The 21,837-nt window shown below is 35.1% G+C and overlaps 1 protein-coding gene across 7 annotated transcripts in view; it reads left to right on the top strand.

Moving 5' to 3' along the window:
- CAB39L (calcium binding protein 39 like) overlaps positions 1 to 21,837 on the top strand; it is a 137,032-nt gene that overhangs the window by 64,195 nt on the left and 51,000 nt on the right. For 6 of the 7 annotated variants that reach the window (XM_081045880.1, XM_081045878.1, XM_081045881.1 and 3 more), the window contains 2 exons: positions 5,951 to 6,093; positions 8,803 to 8,967. In XM_081045880.1, the coding sequence (XP_080902006.1) occupies positions 5,992 to 6,093; positions 8,803 to 8,967 (267 nt within the window). In that variant the 5' untranslated portion in view covers positions 5,951 to 5,991. Of the gene's footprint in view, positions 1 to 5,468; positions 5,489 to 5,950; positions 6,094 to 8,802; positions 8,968 to 21,837 lie in introns of those variants that run through there. The other variant, XM_081045884.1, reaches the window with a different exon arrangement.

Genomic DNA, 21,837 nt, shown 5'->3' with positions numbered 1-21,837 from the left:
TGCGGTAGTCAGGGCAGTGAAAGAAATACTCTGGCCACACCCCACCGGGTCACGTTCCCACCCTTTTGGAGGGGGGGGGTGGGAGGTAGAGCAGGCCAGTCTATCACCAAAAGAAATGGGGACCAAAGAGTTACCAGAGATTTTATTTTTCTTCTACTTTTCTCATTCAGTTGTTTCTACTTCTGTTATTGTTTCCATTCTTCTTTTCTTGGAGATTTTGGGGGCAGTTTCCTTTTTAATTTATTTAGTTAAATTCTTATTTATTTTTCTTCCAACATGAATGAATTATAATTGTAGATTCTCATCCTCCCACATGTCCTGCCAACAATATCAAGGCTCTGTTTCAAGAACAATTTCTGATTTTTAGCATTTATATAGTTGAACTCTTGCGGGCTTGACTCTATATCATCTTTTTGTAGAATTTCTAATAAGTGTACACAGTGTGTTAACATATAAATATGTTGGCTAGACATTTAATTAACGGTTGTAGACTTTCCCTCTCAGAATCCTGTAGCCTTTCTCCATGGCATTTAGTTTTATAGAAGTCCAAAGACAACTTAATTTTTATCCCTTTTTTGTTAAGTTCATTTTGTAGGAATGAGCTTTGAAAGAGGAATGTTTGTTTGTTTTAAAAACTACAAGACACTGAATTTAGGGTTCTCATCACTAATCTCAATGAGAAAAATTCCTTAAATGACCAGGTTTAGATCTTTTTTTCTACTTAAGCTGTTACATCTTTGTTGCTTCCACTCCACTTTTTAGTTTCTTTTGTTCTTGTTGTTGGCTTTCTTCACCTCCCCCTGTTGTTGTAATATCTGTTTTTATGGGATAACACTTTATCTCAATAATACTAATACATATGTTATATATAATATATCCATCTCTCTCTTGTTCTCTTTCTCTCTACACACACACACACACACACACACACACACACTATCTTTTCTTCATCATTTTAGTTTCTTTGACCTTTTCTGGCATTCTGACTAAAACTTTTGTCTATGAACCCTCTGAGACTTCTTCATTTTGCATTTCCTAGTTCAATGCTTGGCACATTACAGGTGCTCGGTAAATATTTTCTGAATGAATAAATGTAGACTGCTTAATTTTGTACCTTTTTGTTGTCCTCAGTCAATTTTCTATGGGTAATTTCTGCTCTAAACAGATTTGGATTATCATGCTACATTGTGTGTGGGGGGGTATATGTGTGTATATAATATGTATGTATTTTTGATATTTTATCTTGGCCAGCTCTCTTTTTGTCTAAATCCTTTTATTTTTTTCAATTACGTCTATTCTATCTCCTACAGAGAATTAATTTTAATTTTGGAAGCAACCTTTCCTGTCCAAGTCCACAGGGCATTTCTCCCTTTTCTTGTGCTGTCTTTTTATTTCTTTAAATAGAACCTACATTTTATTTTGTTTATTCTGTTTATTCACTCTTAAAAGTGGAAAAGTACAACAGGGCCGGCGTCAGTCCCGGACATTTGTGTGCTGCAGGACTCCCTGTCAGCACGAGTGCTAGAGGGCAGGCAGGCGGACGTGTGAGGCCCCACACAGTTCTCGGTACCCAAGAGGTATTCATCCATTGTCAGTCTGTTGGGAAAACATGGTATCTTCTCCTGTCGATGCTTCCTGCTTTGCTGAAAGATAATGTATGTTTTAAAAACTCGGAAGTAGCTTTTATGTAAAAATCAGTACTACCATTTTATCTCCAGAAGATAACATTTTTAGGACTCCTTCATTCCTTTTGTCTCTACCTTAAGCAATTTAGGTTTGACCATAATGGATACGAGGAATTAAAGACTCAGAATGACTATGGACAAGTGATGAATAACCTAGAGCCCACTGTATATAGCCTATCAATTTAAAAATATGATGTTCCATCTTTCTTTAAGAACCCCCTATTTGGTATAGAGGTTCCTCAAAAAATTAAAAATAGAATTATCAATTCTAACTCTATCTTTAGAATAGAATTAGCAATTCCACTTCTGGGTATTTATCTGAAGGAAATGAAAACACTAATTCAAAAAAAAAGTATATATATATATATATATATATATATATATATATATATATATATTCATTGCAGCATTATAATATTTATAATAGTGAAGATATGAAAACAACTTAAGTGTCCATTGATGGATGAATGTGTACACACACATGCGTGCAGAATGGAATACTATTCAGCCATAAAAAAGAATGAAATCTTGCCATTTGCAAAAACATGGAGGGACATTTAGGGCATTATATTAAGTGAAATAAGTCAGACAAAGACAAATACCATATGATCTCACTTATATCTAGAATCTGAAATACGAAAACACACTAAGTTTATAGATAAAGAGAACAGATTGATGGTTGCCAGAAGCAGGGGGTGGGAATGGATGAAATGGGTGGAAGGGGTCAAAAGGTACAAACTTCCAGTTATAAAATTAACACATCATAGAGATGTAATAATAAATAAAATAAGCATTAACAAATAAGTATAATGTATCTTGGCTTTGCCAAAGCATTTGACAAAATTTTTCTTGATACCTTCATGAATGAAATGGAAAAATATGTGTTACATGATAATGACTGAGTGAATTCACAGTTAGTTAAACTAAAAACAAACACACACACAACCCTCAATTTACAGATAGAACAAATGACACCCAGATAAGGGTGATCACTTCTGAATAATAGTGATCAGTTACCAACTCAGAACCAGATGGGGCTTTGAGTGCCATGTGTTTGTTTAGCAGGTAGTGTTGAGTGCCAGTTGCCTCATTTCTTATATGATAGGTGGGGTAAATGATTAGTGTGGGTTTACATGCAGTGACCAGCCCAGTTGCCCAAATGGTAGAAAAGGTAGCCCAGAGTTTGAAGGTTATGGGGGCAGGTGTTCAGTCTGGGTGTGGAGTGGGGCTGGCCATGGTCTGAAGAGAACAGCGCAGGCAGTAGGGTTTCTCATTAATTGGTAGGGGATCTGGAACTGCATAGTGTGAGAGTATGGGTTTTGATTTCCCTCAAAATATAGGTCCCAGAATTGAAGAATAATGATCCTATGAATTTTAAAACATTATCAAACTAATGCTATAGTTATTACAGTAAGTAGGTACACTTAAAATTTGAAAATAACAAATTCAAAAAAAGGAATACTGAATTAAAGGTATTATATATATTGTGTGTTAATTCCTTCTGTTACATAATCCCATTGCTCCTAAAATGTTTGCTTTCTCCACTTAATAATCAGCTCCAATGAGCAGGGATTGTGTTTTCATGGCTCTATCCCTAGCACTCAGATAGAACAGATAGTACTCAGGAAGGTGCCTGTGCTTAGTACTTACGCACATTGTTTGTTGAGTAAGTAAGGGAATGAATAAATGAACAAACCATCAGCAAATGAGATAATGAATCAGGAAATGCTGATGACTATTATATTAACATGGATATCCTGAAAACATTTGTAATTTTAATAGAATTAGCATTAGAATTAGCATGTTACGGTAAGAACTAAGAGCAATAGATAATGGACGTGTCATATCATATATGATACCATGCCGTGATTTGTACTCTGTTTTGATGTCAGGGAGTACGTATTTAGTTGAAATTCCTACAGTTGACTATCTTTTCCTCAGTGCAGTAGAACTACATGGAGAAAAATAGCAATTACACAAATACATTTATCCTTTAAAATTTTTTTAATGCTAAATATTTGAACATTGAATATTGAACATTCGAAGAAATTCACATATTTAAAAAATATATGTAAATGACTCAAGGAGCCAGAAGTTTCTAGGACACTTAATTAAGAAAAAAATTATATGTCAATTACTATGCCTTTATAGTGAAATAATTCATTAACTAACATGGAACTTTTGTGATAATAGCAGCTAAACATTATAGAGTATCTCACTTACACTAGGCCCTGTGCAAGGTATTCTGCATACTGTTAACCCTCATAACAACCCTAAAAGGGAGATGTCATTGTCCTCATTCACAGATAAGGACCCGAGCCTTAGCCAGAGCACACACTGTACCCAAGTTCACCCAGGTACGAAGCAACAGATTGCTTGCTCTGCCCAAGTAGCCAATGATTGTTTTAAGCACCCACTCCACCTCCACATTACATAAACTTTTAAATACACTCTGCCTTTATATTTATGTTTAGGCCTGATTATTAAAGAAAAACCCAATGCATCTTTATAACTTTATTTTTCATAAAGGGACAACACACAATGTTCTTCCAGTGCTTTCTGGTTTTGGTACCTTCCACCATCCAGTGACGTTCACAGTCTTCTCTTCACCTACTTTACCTTTGAGTGTTCTGTCAACTTTCAGAATCAGCTTTAGAGGCTGACCGGGGTCCTTTCACATGCTTTGCAACTTATCCTTGCCCTGAAAGTGGACCAGTTCCCCTTCACACTCCCCACATTGGGAAGTTGAGCCATCCCTACTGAAAACAGCATCCCTCCTAGAAACGTAAAACAGTTTTTAAGTCTGTTTATCATCAAGATTTATACCAACAGTTTTGATTTCCACTTCATAACATATATGTATCCCATTGGACTTCTTGACCACAAACATACTGAAGGAATTTATTGGAGAGATACAAGGTCACTCATAGATCTAACAGAAATCCTAGGGAAGCAGATTTAGGAAGTAGGAATCTCGGGGGACGAGGACTTGAGAACCGTAGTGGCAGAATCACATCTGGTTGAAGCGCTCCTATCAGCTGGTGCATATGTTTGTGTGTACACGTTCATGTGTAATGTTCTTCATTGAGTAATTGCGTCATTATTAATAACAAAAATATTAGAAGAGATGGAATTAACCCAACTGTCCATCAATAAGGCATTGGTAAAATAAATTAGAATAATTTAATAAGAACTTGCCAAGTAATGATTACATAATGTATCTGTATAAAAATATTGTAGATTTAAACATGCACTTATAGAACGATATTCAAGAATTAACAAGTGGGGAACATTTTCAAAATACTATATTTTGTACTATTCTATTTTTGTTTTAAAATATATTTATTTTTATATGTGTGGAAAACATTCAGGAGGAATAGATACCGCATTCATCATAGTTGTCATCTCTGGGTAGTTGGTTAATGGGAGCCTTTTGATTTATTACATCATATTTCTGTAATGCTTGAAATATTTTTGCTCCTAAATGTAAAGTAAATGAATATGCCTCCACTAACTGGAGCCTTTAATTGGAAGATTTTCTCCCTACTACTTACATTTTTAGTATAAATAGGGCCATGACAGCCCTGTTTGGCTTTCTCTGCTCTATGTAAATAGATGTTCTCAAAACAAGGATTGAGGGGGCTGGCCCTGTGGCTCAAAAAAAAACAAACAAAAACAAAACCCAGGAAAACCCCCCCCAAAAAAAACCCAAGGATACAAGGATTGATGCTCTTTTCCCCACCCTCCTCATCCTCAGTCATGGTGGTCCTCATTTCATCAGTGAGTATGGTCGGCTGAATATTGTAAGTAAACAAAGAACAGATTCTAAATAATTTTACATTGCAATTTTGTGATTGCTGTGGGGTAGCATGCTTTTAAATATTGCTTTATGTGGATCTTAATGCCACTTTAGTTTTACATGTTTTATCGATCATCACCATCATCATTACTTTTTTCAGTCAAAACACCTAGTTTTAAGTATCAGCTTGTTCTCCAAAAGTACTCCGTTTCCCATGCTTGCATAATCCTTTTATTTCTGTTATAGAAAAAAATTTAAACTTGGAGGAAAAACTTTTAGGTAAACTTTTAACAATATTTTGTATGCATTTAAATTTGGCATGAAACTCATTTTAGTTTGATCGATTTTAAAGTTTCATATTACTGAACTGGGGTTGTCGAAAACTTATAAGACATTTTAGTGTAACAATTTAATCATGTTAAGAGTTACATTCATGATTTTTGTTTGCTTATTTGTTTGTTTTTAGCATTCCATATTGGAAGAAGAGATTTCCATAGGTGGAAAAAAATGCCTTTGTTTAGTAAATCACACAAAAACCCAGCAGAAATCGTGAAAATTCTGAAAGACAACTTAGCCATTTTGGAAAAGCAAGACAAAAAGACAGACAAGGTATGAGCTAAAACAATCACATTATTATTAAAATATATGTATTCCAAGACCAAAAACCAACGTCTGTGATGGGGCACATAGGGTCTCTATAAATACATTTAAATTGATTTCAGGTTTTATGAAGCTGATAATTGTTAAGCCTGTTGTCTTGAACTACTACCTGGAGCCTCTGAGCAACCTCGAATCCCTCTGGACTCCATAGCTTAAAAGTCTAAGGTGTTATATTGGTATATAATGTTACACTGGCAAGAAAGGTAAACAGTTTTTATTTAAAGATCAACTGATAGTTTCTACTGCAGTGCAACCTCATTTTAACATTATTTAACGTTATATGAGCAAGCAGAGCTTCCTCATAGGAAGGTCTTTTTGGTATTTTAGTTATTTCCTTGAAGGGATGTTGAATGCTATATATTTGATTTCTCTCTAAAGTGACTAGTTTATGGCAAGATTCAAGAAATCTATAAAATAAATACCTTTGAGTGCACAGTATATTTCTGTCCCAGTGTATGATGCAATCTTATATTCTTGTGAGGATATAGAGATATATTTCTCATCCTACGTCTTATAATAATGAAATATATTTTTAATTCTAGTGTATTTTGTAATAACAAGCCAAATATTGATCCAAATAAAAAAAGAAATGACCTTCATCAAAGAGTAAGTCTGAATGACAAAAAAATGAAAAAGTTTTAAAAAAATAATAAGAGTCATTGTTATTAGTAATCAGGAAAAGGCTAACCAATTAAACCCACATTATATTCATATTACACATGATCTACCATGGCAAAAATGAAAAATGTCTGATGATATTAAGTGTTGACGAGTATGGAAAGCAATAAGAACTTTCACTGTTGGCTTTTTGAAACCAATTTAGTATGTTATCTGTTAGATAGGAGGGTATGCATATTCTAAAATCCTGCAGTTCCACTGCTAGATATAAACTCTAGAGATGTACTTGAACATGTGCCCAGGAGGCATGTACAAGAATGTTCAAAGCATTGTATTGTTCATAATAAACCCCCAGTGGAAACAACCCAAATGTCCCGCCGTCAATGGAATACTGTAAAGCAATGAAAATTAAAGACCTGCTGCCTACATGCAGCAGCATGGATGAATATCACAAATATAGTGTTGAGTGAAAGAAGCAAATTATAAAAGGGTTGCTATAAAAAGGTGCTATTATTCCAAATCAGCAGAACTAGACTATATTGTTTTGGTATGCAAACATAGGTAAGAAAACTACAAAGAAAAGTAAATAAATGTCATCTAAGACATAAAATTATTTACTTTTAGCTTTTTAAAATAAAATTAAAATTTTATTTTAATTAAAATTTAAAATTTAATTAAAAGTAAAATTTAATTAAAAGTAAAATTAAAATAAATTTAAAATTAGCTTTCTAAAATAAAAAAGGAGTGCCTACTGAATGTTTTTTGTTTGTTTATAATTGTACAGTGTTTTTTCATCATAAACAGAGCCTAAGAAGTGGTGTTTGTTTATTTGTTTGTTTGTTTATAGCCTGAAGAAGGGTCATTCAGGTAACTTCTGGGATGCTAAAAATGTTTTATTTCTTCACCTGTGTTATGGCCACACAGGTGTTTGCTTTATAATTATTTTTGACTCTCTCCATATATATGTTTAAAGTACTCTTCTGTGGGTAAGTTAAGAAACTTCCAACCCTTAATAAATTAAGGTTTTGCTTCTCAGATCATAAAATGTATCTGGAAATTATTTTTTAAAGAAGTGTCCGCAACTATGAATTATTTTTAATTATTTTGCTTTATTCTTATTCCCTTCTTCAATTATAATGATTAGAGTACTCTACTTAAAATAAAACTATGGTATATATTTTTTAAAATAGTCAACAAATCAAATCGTTAAACTAATTGGCCTGTTCTCCTCTCCTCACCAGTGTTAATTTAAAAATTTTTTTGTAGAGATATAATTCACATACCATATAATCCACCATTTTAAAGTGTATGATTTGGTGGTTTTTAGTGTACTCATGAAGTTGTGCAACCATCACCACTATCGAATTCCAGAACATTTTCATCACCCCAAAAAGAAACCCTGTACCTGTTAGCAGTCATTCCTTATTCTCCCCTGCCGAGGTCCTATCACTAGTCTACTTTCTACTGCTGTGGATTTTCCTGTTATTCTTTAAATGTAGTGAGGTGGGGTGTTTTTTTTTTTGTTTTGTTTTTTTAAGTTTCATAGATAGAAAAAATGGTAATGACTATATGTGAGGGAAAAGTGGATTGACAAAGAAAGTTTATGGGTTTTGACCTTATGATTTTATACCTAGTCCATTAAAAATCAGAAGAATAGGGTTTTATTGAAAAACCTTAGAAAATGCTTTAAATAAAAACTAGTAGCTACTGATAAGTCTTTGAAATGGAGTCAATTTAATTTTCAAGAGTTAAATTTAGAATTAATTACTAACAAAGTTGACTGAGTATGGTTTAAGGGAAGATTATTTCAATTACGTGGACTAAGTAGAAATACTAGAGTTTTTTTATATATAAATAAATTCTAGTAGCTTTTTAAAATAAAAAAGGAGTGCCTACTAAATGTTTTTTGTTTGTTTATAACAGTACAGTGTTCTTTGATCATAAACAGGGCCTAAGAAGTGGTGTTTGTTTATTTGTTTGTTTGTTTATAGCCTGAAAATTTTTATCCTCTTAAATCTTAGCATACTTTTTGGTCACTAGGCTTCAGAAGAAGTGTCGAAATCACTGCAAGCGATGAAAGAAATTCTGTGTGGTACAAATGACAAGGAACCCCCAACGGAGGCTGTGGCACAGCTGGCACAGGAACTCTACACCAGTGGCCTGCTGGTGACACTGATAGCTGACCTCCAGCTGATAGACTTTGAGGTAAACTATAAAAGTATTATATCTCTGCTCTTCAATTTTAAGTATACATGGCTATCAATATTTGACTTTAATTTTTTATTACTGTTTATTATTTAAAAACACACTGTTTTCTAAAACTTCTAAAAACACTTTAATCTTTTTTTTTAGACTCTATTTTATTTATTTCCACTCTGATCTTTATTATTTCCTTCCTTCTACTCATTTTGGGCTATGTTTGTTCTTCTTTTCTAGTTCCGTTAGCTTTAGTGACATTGTCTACTGAGATTTTTCTTGTTTCTTGAAATAGAAGTATATTGCCATAAATTTTCCTCTTAGAATTGCGTTGGCAGTGTCCCATAGATTTGGGGTCGTTGTGTTTTCATTTTCATTTGTCTCAAGGTATCTTTTGATTTCTTCCTTGATCTCATTATTAACGCATTCAGTTTTTAGTAGCATGTTAGTTGGCCTCTATGTGTGTGATTTTCAGGGGTTTTTTTGTAATTGATTTCTAGTTTTATACCATTGTGATCAGAGAAGATACTTGCTCTGATTTCAGTCTTCTTAAATTAATTGAGACTTGTTTTGTGGCCTAATATATGTTCTATTCTGGAAAATGTCCCATGTGCACTTGAGAAAAATGTAATTCTGCTGTTTGGGGTTGAAATGTCCTAACAATATCAACTAAGTCCATCTGCTCTACTGTGTTTTTGTCTGTTTGTTTTTGTTTTGTAGCCTCTCATTTGAGACCACTGTTTCCTTGTTGATTTTCTGTCTGGACAATCTATCCATTGGTGTCAATGGGGTGTTAAAGTCTCTACTGTGACTGTATTAGTGTCAATTTCTCCCTTTAGGTACATCAGTATTTGCTTTATATATTTAGGTGCTCCTACGTTGGGTGCATAGTTGTTCACAAGGGTTATATCCTCTTGTTGGATTGATTCCTCTGTCATTATGAAATGCCTTTCATTGTCTCTTGATAGAACCCTTGTTTTAAAGTCTATTTTGTCTGGTATAAATATTGCTTCCCCAGCTTTTTTATTCATTTCTATTTGCATGAAATATCTTTTTTTATCCCTTTACTTTCAGTTTGTTTATGTCCTTCTATGTGAAGTGGGTCTCTTGTATGCAACATCTGTATGAGTCTTGTTTTTTTTTTTTTAATCCATTCAGCTTCGCTTTTGATTGGAGCATTTAGTCTATTTACATTTAAAGTAATTATTGATAGGTAGTTATTGCCATTGGTGTATAAAAGTAGGTAGTTGTTGTTTTCTAACTGTTTTTGTAGTTCTTCTCTGTTCCTTTCTTATTCCCTTCCTCTCTTTTCTTTTGTGTTCAGGATTTTACAGTATTGTGTTTAGATTCCTTTCTCTTTATTTCTTGTATATCTCTTGTAGATTTTTGGTTTGTGGTTACCGTGTGTTTCCTATATACCACAGTATATTTATAGCAGTCTATTTAAAGTTGGTTGTTTAAGTTTGAACATATTCTAAAATCACCCCCTCCATGTTTATGTTTTTGTCATTGTTTTTTACTTCTTTTGTGTGTATGTGTATTTTTGTGTCCCCTTAATTTATCGTTGTAGTTGATTGATACACTGCTTTTATCATGTGTTTGCCTTTGTCACAGAATTTTTTTCTTTCCTGTATTTTCTTATTCATGGTTTTTATCTTTTCTTCTTCAAGAAGTCCCTTTAGCATGTCTTGTAATATTGGTTTAGTGGTAATGAAATTTAATTTTTTTGTCTGGGAACTTTAACTTTTTTAAATAAAGCAAAAGGGTATACTGTAGTGGTGCAGCTAGGTCGCAAGGTTAGTGGCTAATAATAATAATAGATAATAGGTAATATTTGTTGAGTGGTTGCTGCATGTTGAACAGTTTTAAGTCCTTATCTCATTTAATTCTCAAAACAACCTTTGTGATTAGTATTATATTATTAGCCCCATTTTATAGATGAAGAACCTAAAGTTCAAATATATTAAGTAATTTGTCCAAAAGTCACTCAGTTACTAAGAGCCTAAGCTGGGATGCAACCTCAGTGTCTCCCAAACCTGTTTTTTTAATTAAAATATTATAAAATATTTTGCCTATTAAAATATTATATCAGTGATTTAAGAAGCTTATTAAATGCTAGTAATGCTATGATATTACTAGCTAGGATATTTAATGCTAGGATACTTATCTCATTTTAAAAAGTTATACCTAATTTACCTAAATATTCAATTAAACTAAATAAACCCAAAACCTAGAAAGCTAAGTAGTGAATATGTATAGGCATTTTCTTATCTATTCTATATGTAACTGAGAACAGTGATTTTTTTTTTTTTAAAGATTTTATTGGGGAAGGGGAACAGGACTTTATTGGGGAACAGTGTGTACTTCCAGGCCTTTTTTCCAAGTCAAGTTGTTGTCCTTTCCATCTTAGTTGTGGAGGGTACAGCTCAGTTCCAGGTCCAGTTGCCGTTGCTAGTTGCAGGGGGCACAGCCCACCATCCCTTGCGGGAGTCAAAACCGGCAACCTTGCAGTTGAGAGGATGTGCTCCAACCAACTGAACCATCCGGGAGGCAGCTCAGCTCAAGGTGCTGTGTTCAATCTTAGTTGCAGGGGGCGGAGCCCACCATCCCTTGCCAGACTCGAGGAATCGAACTGGCAACCTTGTGGTTGAAAGCCCACTGGCCCATGTGGGAATCGAACTGACAGAACTTCGGAGTTAGGAGCACGGAGCTCTAACCGCCTGAGCCACTGGGCCGGCCCGAACAGTGATATTTTAGTAAAAAAAAAAAATACACAAATAAGTCAGGTTTGGGTACTGACTATTTCAACAGTAGAAATCTTGATTTGCTTGTTGTTTTGTTACTACTATCAGACTTTTGATACTATCAGGTAAATGCTTGGGTCTCCACTAATCCTTAGAGATAGAAGACAATGGAGATTTCTGAAGTAAATTGCTTTTAGTTTTGTCACTGAGGAAGTGAAAAGAAAACTAATTACAGTGATCTGACTAAGATAACATCAGGGCTCTGGGGATCTGTGGAAATACTAGCCCCAGGCTCTCTGGACTGTTTAGATTGGGGCAGATGTTTGACTGACTAGAACAGGACGCAGGACAGGACGCAGGATGAGGAATGAAGAGAAAGACTCCTCGGGAAACGTGAAGCCAGCTGTGTTGGCTGGAAGCAGCACTGACTCAGAAACCCACCCGGCCCAGACTTCAACTCATCCTTCCTTTTAGACAGACCCACCTGTCTTTTTTTGATTTCTCTCTCGTATCTATTTCTCTCTTTGACATTTTCTGCCCAATCTCTTTTCCTGCTTTTTCCTCTTGCCAGACTTGCTCACTCTCCCTCCTATCTTACTTCCCATTTTCTTTTTAAAGTGGCCATGTGTTGAATTTAAGTGTAGTTTTACCATTGTGTTTATATACTTTCATGTTTCTTTTATTTAGTTTAAAATGAGACATTTTGAACATGTATAGGTGCTGTGTATAGCGAAAATATACTTGACTTAGAATTGTTTAGAGTCCCTGATCTACCATTCGATAGTAGCATAACCTCTTTGAGACTAAATTTTCTCATCTATAAAATAGGAATAATATGAACTTACAACATTCTTTTAAATATTAAAGTAAATAAAACATATATACATATATGTTATGAAATAACATTATATACAAATGTAAAGTAGTATATTCTCATTTCTTCTCTTTTTCAAACTAAAGTTAAATGTAAGTCAGTTTTTTTTGTTATAACCCTTGAGGTTTGTTTGCTTTGTTTGTTATGTTAGTTTGAGAGTTCGTTGGTCGGTTACCATAAATGGGAAAAAGACCCATGCTCTTGGATTATAGTATTATATTTCTATACATCTATTTTCTTCACATTTCCCTGAAAGCAGCAATGTATGAAGCTATTATCATCATTAATTAATGTTAGCTTGAGTTAGTTTATGAAATTAGCCCAATTTGCAGTTGGAAGCCAGAAGGAATATGATCAAGGATGATTATGTTTTGCAGACCGAGTCAGGGAAAAGATGTTGTCAGGCTGAGTGCAGTGACCTAGGGAAGACTGGAGCAGCCAAAGAGTAACATAGGCTTACAGTGCTGTCCAGTAACTGGGGAAATAGGCACACACCAAAGAAACACTTTGGGTATCTCCCAACTTTGTTCAGTATTAGGTTAGATAACAGAAGAGGAACAATAAACATGCAAATTTTCCTTATTTTACATGGTATACTGTAAATAAATAAATTTATAGGGGACATTTACTTAAAAATTATTTTGGGATTAAGAGATTCAGTTGTCTGAAAATTGACTTCTGTGTTATCTAGTGGAATATACTTTTTTTTCTGGAATCCTTGGGGAAAAGAACTATCTTTCTGAATATTTGAATTTTCCATGTAGCTAAAGATTAACTCTTCAAATGCAGAGAGTAAAATAGATTACTTTTGTGGGTTACTTTACATTTTCTTTATAAAATGCATTATATATTTGCCCCCGCTCCTTAATAATGTACTATATATAATAATTTTTTACTAATGAATCAAAACTATTATTATGAAGATCTGTCATTGTGATAATAGTAGAGAGTTCTTTTTCCCCTCAACTTTATTTAGGTACAATTAACCAGACAGTTGTTGACTTTGTTCATTCAGTTCTAACACAATGCCGAGAACATAATTATAAATGAATGCGATTTTCAGTAGACAAAGCTGTTCTCCTCAAGTCCATAGAAAATAAATACTTATAAATACTTCTTGGTTGAATGAATGAATGAAAAACAGTTAAGATGTAGGAGAGTTCAGTATTAAGCATAACACTAACTATGCATGTATAGTATTTTCAGGAAGGGGCAGCATTACTAGCAGTATTAGCCTGCCTGTAGGAATGTGCTATGTGTCTCTCTGGACTGGAGGCGTGGGGGCTGATACTGATCCCACAGGCAGCAACTTCCCTTCTCAATCCTAAAGTTTCCATATAAGCTAGTGACAGCTTGATAAAATTTCTCCTAACTCCAACCTCAGTCTAATCACACAGAACCCCACTGCCCTCGTCTCTTGGTTTATAGGTAGCGGTACGGCCCCTTCTGGATTAGGTACTAGGATGTATTTCCCATACCTAGTGTTACGTCCAATGGTTAGTTGAATGAATGGATGTAGGAATGAGAATGAGAGATAGAACCAGAGGTCCTTGGACCAAAGGAAGATTTCCTGAGGTACAACAGTAAGCCATTTTACTTAGTAAAGTGTGTGGGAGGTGATTCGAGTAATGATAAAGTCATTTCAGTAAGTGAATAACCTCTCCTGGGGCTTCTTTGAAAAGAAAAACAGTCAAATTGTTGTCAAATTGTTGTTTTGAATCAAATTTTATTGATTATAAATTTTCTGGTATGTTTTTATCACAGGAAGGAAAATTTATTGCTTTAGAAAACATAAAAGAATGTTGCATTCCTTACAGACAAAAAAGTGAACTTTAGTTAAGAAGACACCTAGATGGGCTTTTTGTTAGTTGTGAAAGGTGAGGTCTCTAGGCAGTTTGGAAGGAAAAGATTGAAAGAAAAGAGTTTAGTTTCCCTTGAGAGTAAAGTAACAGAAATTTGAGAACTGCCCTCTCTTGGGCTAAGTTTGATAGGAGTAGGAAATAGAAGAGAGATAGGAGAAGGGTTTGGAGTGAGGGAGAGAGAAGGCTCTAGATCCATGACAGAGGAAGGGGCTTAAGGAAAAAGATGATCAGGAGTGCTGAGGAATAATAATGTTTTAATAATATTTTATATTATTTAATAATTATGTTATAATATTTAATATATATTAATTATATAATAATATATAATAATTATATTATAATATTTAATAATGTTTCCGCACTGTGCTACCTTTTGTTACATTTAAACCTTTAATAAAAGAACTCTGTGCTAACAGTATATGTTGAGTGAAGGAGGAGTGGGGGTTTTCTACACTTGGTATAAACAATGTTGAGAAACTAACTAGTTGTAGCAAGACAAGGACTGGGGTTGAGAGGAGCTAGCAGATGTGAACTCCGAGCTGACAGCAGTGATGATGGCCCATGGTGCTGGCTTAGATTGGGTGGCCGCTGGCTTAGACTGGGGAATCTGTGTGACAAATCTATTTCTCCGATAGGTATCAAGAGGAAAGCGGTCTACCGAGGTGAGGAAAGTGCGGAGAAAGCACTGCTATCATATGACTAAGAGCTAGTTAGGAGGTCCACCTTTGGTTAAAATTGTTTAAAAAGAAAATCTTATTTACTTTATCGCCATAAATTTTTATCTAAGCCTTAACATTGCTTAGATAAAAGAAACTCTTCAGCATATTTCTAACAAGGTTTAAGAAAAAATGAGTTGTGGCTGAGATTGCAAGGCTTCTGATTTTGTGGGCTCAGGATCAAACTCAGAGCTGTATTTTTGAGGTTTGGACACTATTCAAGACACTATTCAAAACATCTTTGATGTTTTGAAACACAAAGTGAGAAAAGATCAAAGGATGATGCATGTAAGAGTTGATGCATTCATTTTAAAGGCAGGTGTGCCTTGCATAACTAGGGTGGATGCAGTCAACTGTTCAGACTGAATTAGAAAGCAGCTCAAAGAAGCAGAAAATTTACTACTGTGCTAATTTAATCTGTAGTGATTATTTTTTGCTACATTTAAAAAACTCAAGTTCAGCGTTCCAGGATCAGCTTATTTATAAGCAATTTTATGGTCCTAAGTGTTTGAAAATTTCCATGCCCTGCAGATCCTTTTCTGTTCCCTGACACTGATTAAAGTGGTCCTTAACTTTTGGCTTTATTCCTCTAAAACTAAGAAATCATAAAGTCTTAAGATTTGAGTGTACTTCATGCATTTAACAATTTGAAATGCTTACTATGTGTGTAGGACATTGATTCTACTTGGTCTTAATTCTGTTTGGTTGTTTATATATTTTGCACCTGTCATTAGACAGATTAAATTAAATAATTTACTATCTTGGGTGAGGGAAATACTATATAATATTAAATGGAATTTTATATTATTGTTATCCTATTATTTTCTTGACACTAATGAATATAAACTTTAGAAGCATTTATACCTGTAAAGATACATCATTTATGGGTGATTAAGAATGGTATTTGGCTTCAGGTCCTTAATCAGAAGCATAACCTGTTCATTGTTTGCATTTCCCCTGTAAAAAATAAGACAATGACCATTGTAATTTGACCTTACTATACTTTTTAAGGAAGGTAACCTGCCATAAGGATAAAGACTGCTCATGTCATGTATAATGTACAAAATACTTTGCCTAGTCCTTGTGCTTTCTGGGAAATGCTCCTTCCTTCCCTCTCATGTGGTTACAGTGGGAACAACCATTTTGTGCAACGTGACGCCCTGTCCAACACAGGGCTGATTGGCTCAGCAGTGGATATCAGACCAAAGTAGGGCCAGAGTATTTGCAGGATTCGGGAAGTGGAACAGAGACAGAATCCAATCTCTAACCAGAAGCTAAAAATATTAGATACAGTTTCTCCATCAGTGGCCAGGTTCCCTATCATGTAGACTAAAGAAATAGAGAAGCCAGTCTGCAGAGAACACAGAGAAAAGAATGAAGAAAATAGGCAGAGAGATGGGGGTGAAGGTAGGGGGCTCCCTGATGGAATTCATGTAATATGTAAATTTAATTAAAGTTTAAAAATTTTTAGAGCAACAAATTCTGAGCTGTCCTATGTTCTCTGAAACTTTCCCAGTATCTGTAAATTAGTTTATTTTGAATTTTAGTCCCCTGAAAAAGAGTCCTTGTTAATCCACGCAGTGAACACCACCCTTTGCCCCTGGCAGACTGTTCTGCCTAATTAGTTCTGCTGCTGAAATTCAGCCCACACGTTTGCCCTGCCCACCTCACTCTCATGATCTCCTCCCTGAAGCCAACACACACAGGAGCCGAACAGAGCAGTCTGGGACTTCAGTGCCTACAGTTGTGTTTCATTTTTAAAAATTAAGGTGTAATTTACAAACAGTGACACTCTCTTTTTAGTGCACAGTTCTGTGATGTGGAATAATTCCATCACCCCCAAAATTCTCCCATTCCCCTTTGTAGCCAGCTTCTGCACCTATCCCCAGCCTCTGGCGACCAGTGATCTATCTTCTGCCCCTGTATTTTTGCCTTTGCAAATGTGTAAATGGAACCATACAGAATGTAGCCTTTTGAGTCTATCTATGTTCACTTAGCATAATGCATTTGCTACTCATCCATGCTGTTATCATGTATCAGGAGTTTGTTCCTCTTTATTGCTGACCTGTATTCCATTGCATGGATGTATGACATCATTGATCCATTCCCTAACTGAAGGATATTGGGGGAATTTTTAGTTTTTAACAGTTATAAATAAAACCTATAACCATTTACATGTTGTGTTTTGTTTTGTTTTGTTCTTTTGGTGTGAATGTAGGTTTTCATTTCACTTGGATAAATACCTAGGCATAGGATTGTTGGGTAGTGTCAGATATTTTTGTTTGTTTTGTCTTTGGTTTTTTAATTTTAGCCCTTCTAGTAAGTGTTAGTGGTATCTCATTGTGGTTTTAATTTTCATTCCCCTAATGACTAATGATGTTGAACATCTTTTCCAGTGTTTATTTGCCACCATATCTCTTATTTTGTTAAATGTCATTTCAGATCTTTTACCTTCTTATTTCATTGTTGAATTTTGAATTCTTCATATATTCTGTATACAAGTCAATGGCAACAATTTTAAAGTGGGTGGTTTTCTTCCCCCTAATCCCTACCCTCTTTTACTGTCTCATTTGCCTTTTCTCACTTCTGTTATCAATCTGTGAAAGATGCTCTTTATTAGTAGTTCCTTCTAATCACTATGACTACTCTTCATCACTTCTTTCTTCCCTCTTTTCACCTTATTTGATTCCAATTGATACTTCCATAAATATCATTCTTTCAGCAACTAATCATTGAGTATTTCATGTCAGGGCTGACCTTTTTTGAATTTGCCAGCTAACACAAGTGCTTCTTCAAGTTTGATATCTTATCAGCTACAATATATGTAATCTTAGAATTACTGGCTAATTTCAGACAATTTTGGTCATTTCTAGATGTTGTAGCATTATCATCAAAGATGTATTTAGAGTTTTTTCCTTTTTCTGGCCACTTCTAGTTCCAGAGCAGTGAGATCTGGCAGTCTGAGGGTTGCAGAACACTGGTTTTGAAATAATTAAGGTTTTATTCCAATTATATACGGTGTGATGCTTGGGTACCTATGAAGGTTACCTATAATGTAGAGACCATCATTCATCATCTGTACCTGTTTAAATTTTCTCTAATGCTTTCTATTCTGATCCCTTTCTCTGTTTGGAGAAGCTGTCCCTTGTAGCAGAACTTGTTTTTGTTATCCACAGGGGCTTTCTTTGACTTTGCACACATTTGCTAATGAACTAGAAGAATGTTTTCCTCTGTGTAAAAGTTGGATAGAGTTCTGTGCAGCTTCATTTCTACTGTTCACTGGAATGCTGTATGGAAATATTCTTGTGACATTTTACTGAGAAGTATGAAAAACACTCTCATGACATTTCAAAGAGGAGTGATATTCTGTACTATTCCTGTGGAGTCTAGAAAGGTTTAAACAAAACAGATGACTTCTTTCATTTTAAATTTCATTTATACTTACAGTTATATCTCTTTTATACAACAAATATATTCTTTCACATGTGTATAAATGAAATTCATGTAGTACATGGACATTTTTTAGTATTTTAAAATCATAAGAGCAGCTGATTCTAAAATATCGTTTTGAATTGAAGACTTACCTACTAATTTTCTATTAAAATTTTGTATAGTGTTTTTTTAATTCAAGGAAGGTATAATGTGCTTCCTCATGTATCTGTTTTTATCTCTCTGTCTCTCCTTCCTTTAAATCCTTCTTCCTTTCTTCCTGGCTCCCTTTCCGTCTTTTCTTCCTTGCTCTCTCCTTCTCTCTCTTTCTCCCTTACTTCCACCCCTCTCTTTACTTGTCTCTATGAAATGAAGTAAAAGAAATGGGTCTTACATGTTTCTTATATTTAATCATTGTCAACATTTTGATGTTTCCATTTATTTCTGCCAGTTATATGTACCATAATTTATTTAACCAGGCCTAATTCTGGGTCTGTTGGTTGTTTCTAACTCTTTATTATCACCGCGGCCATAAAGATCTCTGTGCCTGACACTTTTTTTTCTGTACTTAAGATAGTTAGGTCATTTTCTCAGGCTCGATTTCCCAATGTGGGATTCTAGGACATCAGTCAGGTATTATTAGATTGCTTTATGTCCTCACCAAATGTATGAGAAACAGCACTGAATTTTTCCATTTAAAAAATTACTGTGGATCAATTTACATCCCAACCAGCAATGTGTGAGGGTTCCCTTTTCTCCACATCTTCTCCAGCACTAGTTATTTCTTGTCTTATTGATACTAGCATTCTAACAGGTGTGAAGTAGTGGCTCATTATGGTTTTGATTTGCATTTCCCTTATAACTAGTGATGTTGAATATCTTTTCATGTATCTGTTGGCCATTTATATGTTTTCCTTGGCAAAATGTCTATTCAGGTCTTCTGCCTATTTTTAAATTGGATTGTTTGGTTTTTGTTGTTGTTATTGAGTTGAACTCTTTACATATTTTGGACATTAGCCCCTTATCAGGGGTATTGTTTACAGATATCTTCTCTCACTCAGTGGTTGCCTTTTTGTTTTGTTGATGGTTTCTTTTGCTGGGAAGAAGCTTGATCCCACCCCCCAAATTTGAAAACACTTTTTGTAAAGATATATGTGCCCTATGTTCATTGCAGCATTATTTACAATAGCCAAGACATGGAAACAACCTAAGTGTTCTTTGATGGATGATTGAATAAAGAAGATATGTGAAGAAGAAGAAGGAGGAGGAGGAGGAGGAAGAGGAGGAGGAGGAGGACATATATACATTGGAAGACTACTTAGCCATAAAAAAGATGAAATATTGCTATTGGTGACAATATGGATGGATCTTGAGATTATTATGCTAAGTGAAATAAGTCAGACAGAAAAGGACAAGAACCATATGATTTCACTCATGTGAGATATAAAATGAAAAGCAACAAATGGACAGACAAGACAAAACAAAAATACCTAAACTCACAGATACGGATAATAGAATGGTGGTTACCAGAGGAGAAGGAGGGTAGGGGAAGGATGAGGAGCGTAAAGGGGGTCAAATATATAGTGATGGAAGGAGACTAGACTCTGGGTGGTAAGCACACACACAATAGAGTATACAGATGTTGTATTATAAACTTGTATACCTGAAATTTGTATAGTGTTAATAACCAATGTTACCCCAATAAATGTAACCTTAAAATAATGACTGGGACTCTGGGCCAAGATGGCAACATAGGAGGCTTCTGAATTTCCCTCCTTCTGTGGATGCACAGAATGTACAGCTACACGTGGAGAAATTTCCTCCAAGAGAAAATCCAAAAACTAGCTGAGTGACTCCTACTCATTGGGCAACTGAGAAAATACCCACATCAAAATGGGTAGGAAACTCTGAGACACACTCTTGCCATCAATCCCACCCCTGGCATAGCACCATACAATTGGGAGGGAACCCCCAACTCCCAGCTTCTCCCTGAGAAGCAAAGGGTTTGGACCATACATCTAGCGCTCCAAATTTTAAGGCTGCCAACTGAGAGGTAGGCACCTAAATCACCTGTCTGTGAAAGCTAACGGGACCTGTATTCATGAGTGCCACGGAGCTATAGCAAACAAAGAAGCAGTTGTTAACAGTCACAGGAGCACTTGTTATAGCTGTTTCCACCTCTCTCCCCAACCCCACTCCCAGGGCTAGCACGGAGTACAGGCAAAAACACGCATCTCCCAGTCTTTCCCTAGAAGGGGTTTGACTGCATACTTTAGAAATGGTACCTGAGGCTCCAGCTTCTAATTAACATGCACCTAGTTGCTGGCAGTGTTTCTTCTAAGAGCCCAAAAGTCAAAAGTGCTAGTGGGCACTTCTGCTTTCTTCTTCCAACTTGCACCAAAAAGAAAACCAAGTTGCCAATATCTTTCTGGAAAGAGCTTGTATACATATCTAGCTTCCCAGCTTTTATGGCTTCCACCCAAGGGTCAGGCCCCCAAATAAGCTAGTGTTGATAGCTAATGGAGCTTGCATTCAAAAGTCTCATATTACTGTAGTAAACAAAGAAGCTAAGTTTTTTCAAAGATTTTTATTTAAAAATATAACTAACATACAACATTATATCAGTTTCAGGTGTACACCATAGTTGTTCAACATTTATATACCTAAAGAACTGATCATCATAAGTCCAGCAACCATCTGACACCGTACTATGTTATCACAATATTATTGACTATATTCCCTATGCTGTACATTACAACCCCATGACTCTTTTGTTTTATACCTGGAAGTTTGAACTTCTTATTCCCCTTCACCTCCCCGCCCTTTAAATTTTTTCAATTACAGTTAACATTCAACATTATTAATTTCAGGTGTTCAGAATAGAGGTTAGACATTTGTATAATTTAAGAAGTGAACCCCTGACTAGTCTGGTACCCACCTGCACTATACATAGTTATTACCATATTATTGACTATATTCTGTAGGCTTTACTTTACATCTCCATGACTACTTTGTAACTACCAATTTATACCTCTTAATCCCTTCACCTTTTTCACCCTGTCCCCCAAACTCCTCCCATCTATCAACCCAATAAATCTAGTACACATCTGAAACCATGTATAGTTATTACAATATTATTGACTACATTCCTTGTGATATACCGTACATTCCCCCTGACTACTTTGTAACAACCAATTTGTACTTTTTAGTCCCTATCCATTTTTCACCCACCCCTTCAACCTCCCTCCTATCTG

Source organism: Rhinolophus hipposideros (assembly GCF_964194185.1).
Source record: "Rhinolophus hipposideros genome assembly, chromosome: 4".
Lineage (NCBI taxonomy): Eukaryota > Metazoa > Chordata > Mammalia > Chiroptera > Rhinolophidae > Rhinolophus > Rhinolophus hipposideros.
This window is presented reverse-complemented; position numbering and strand designations above follow the sequence as displayed.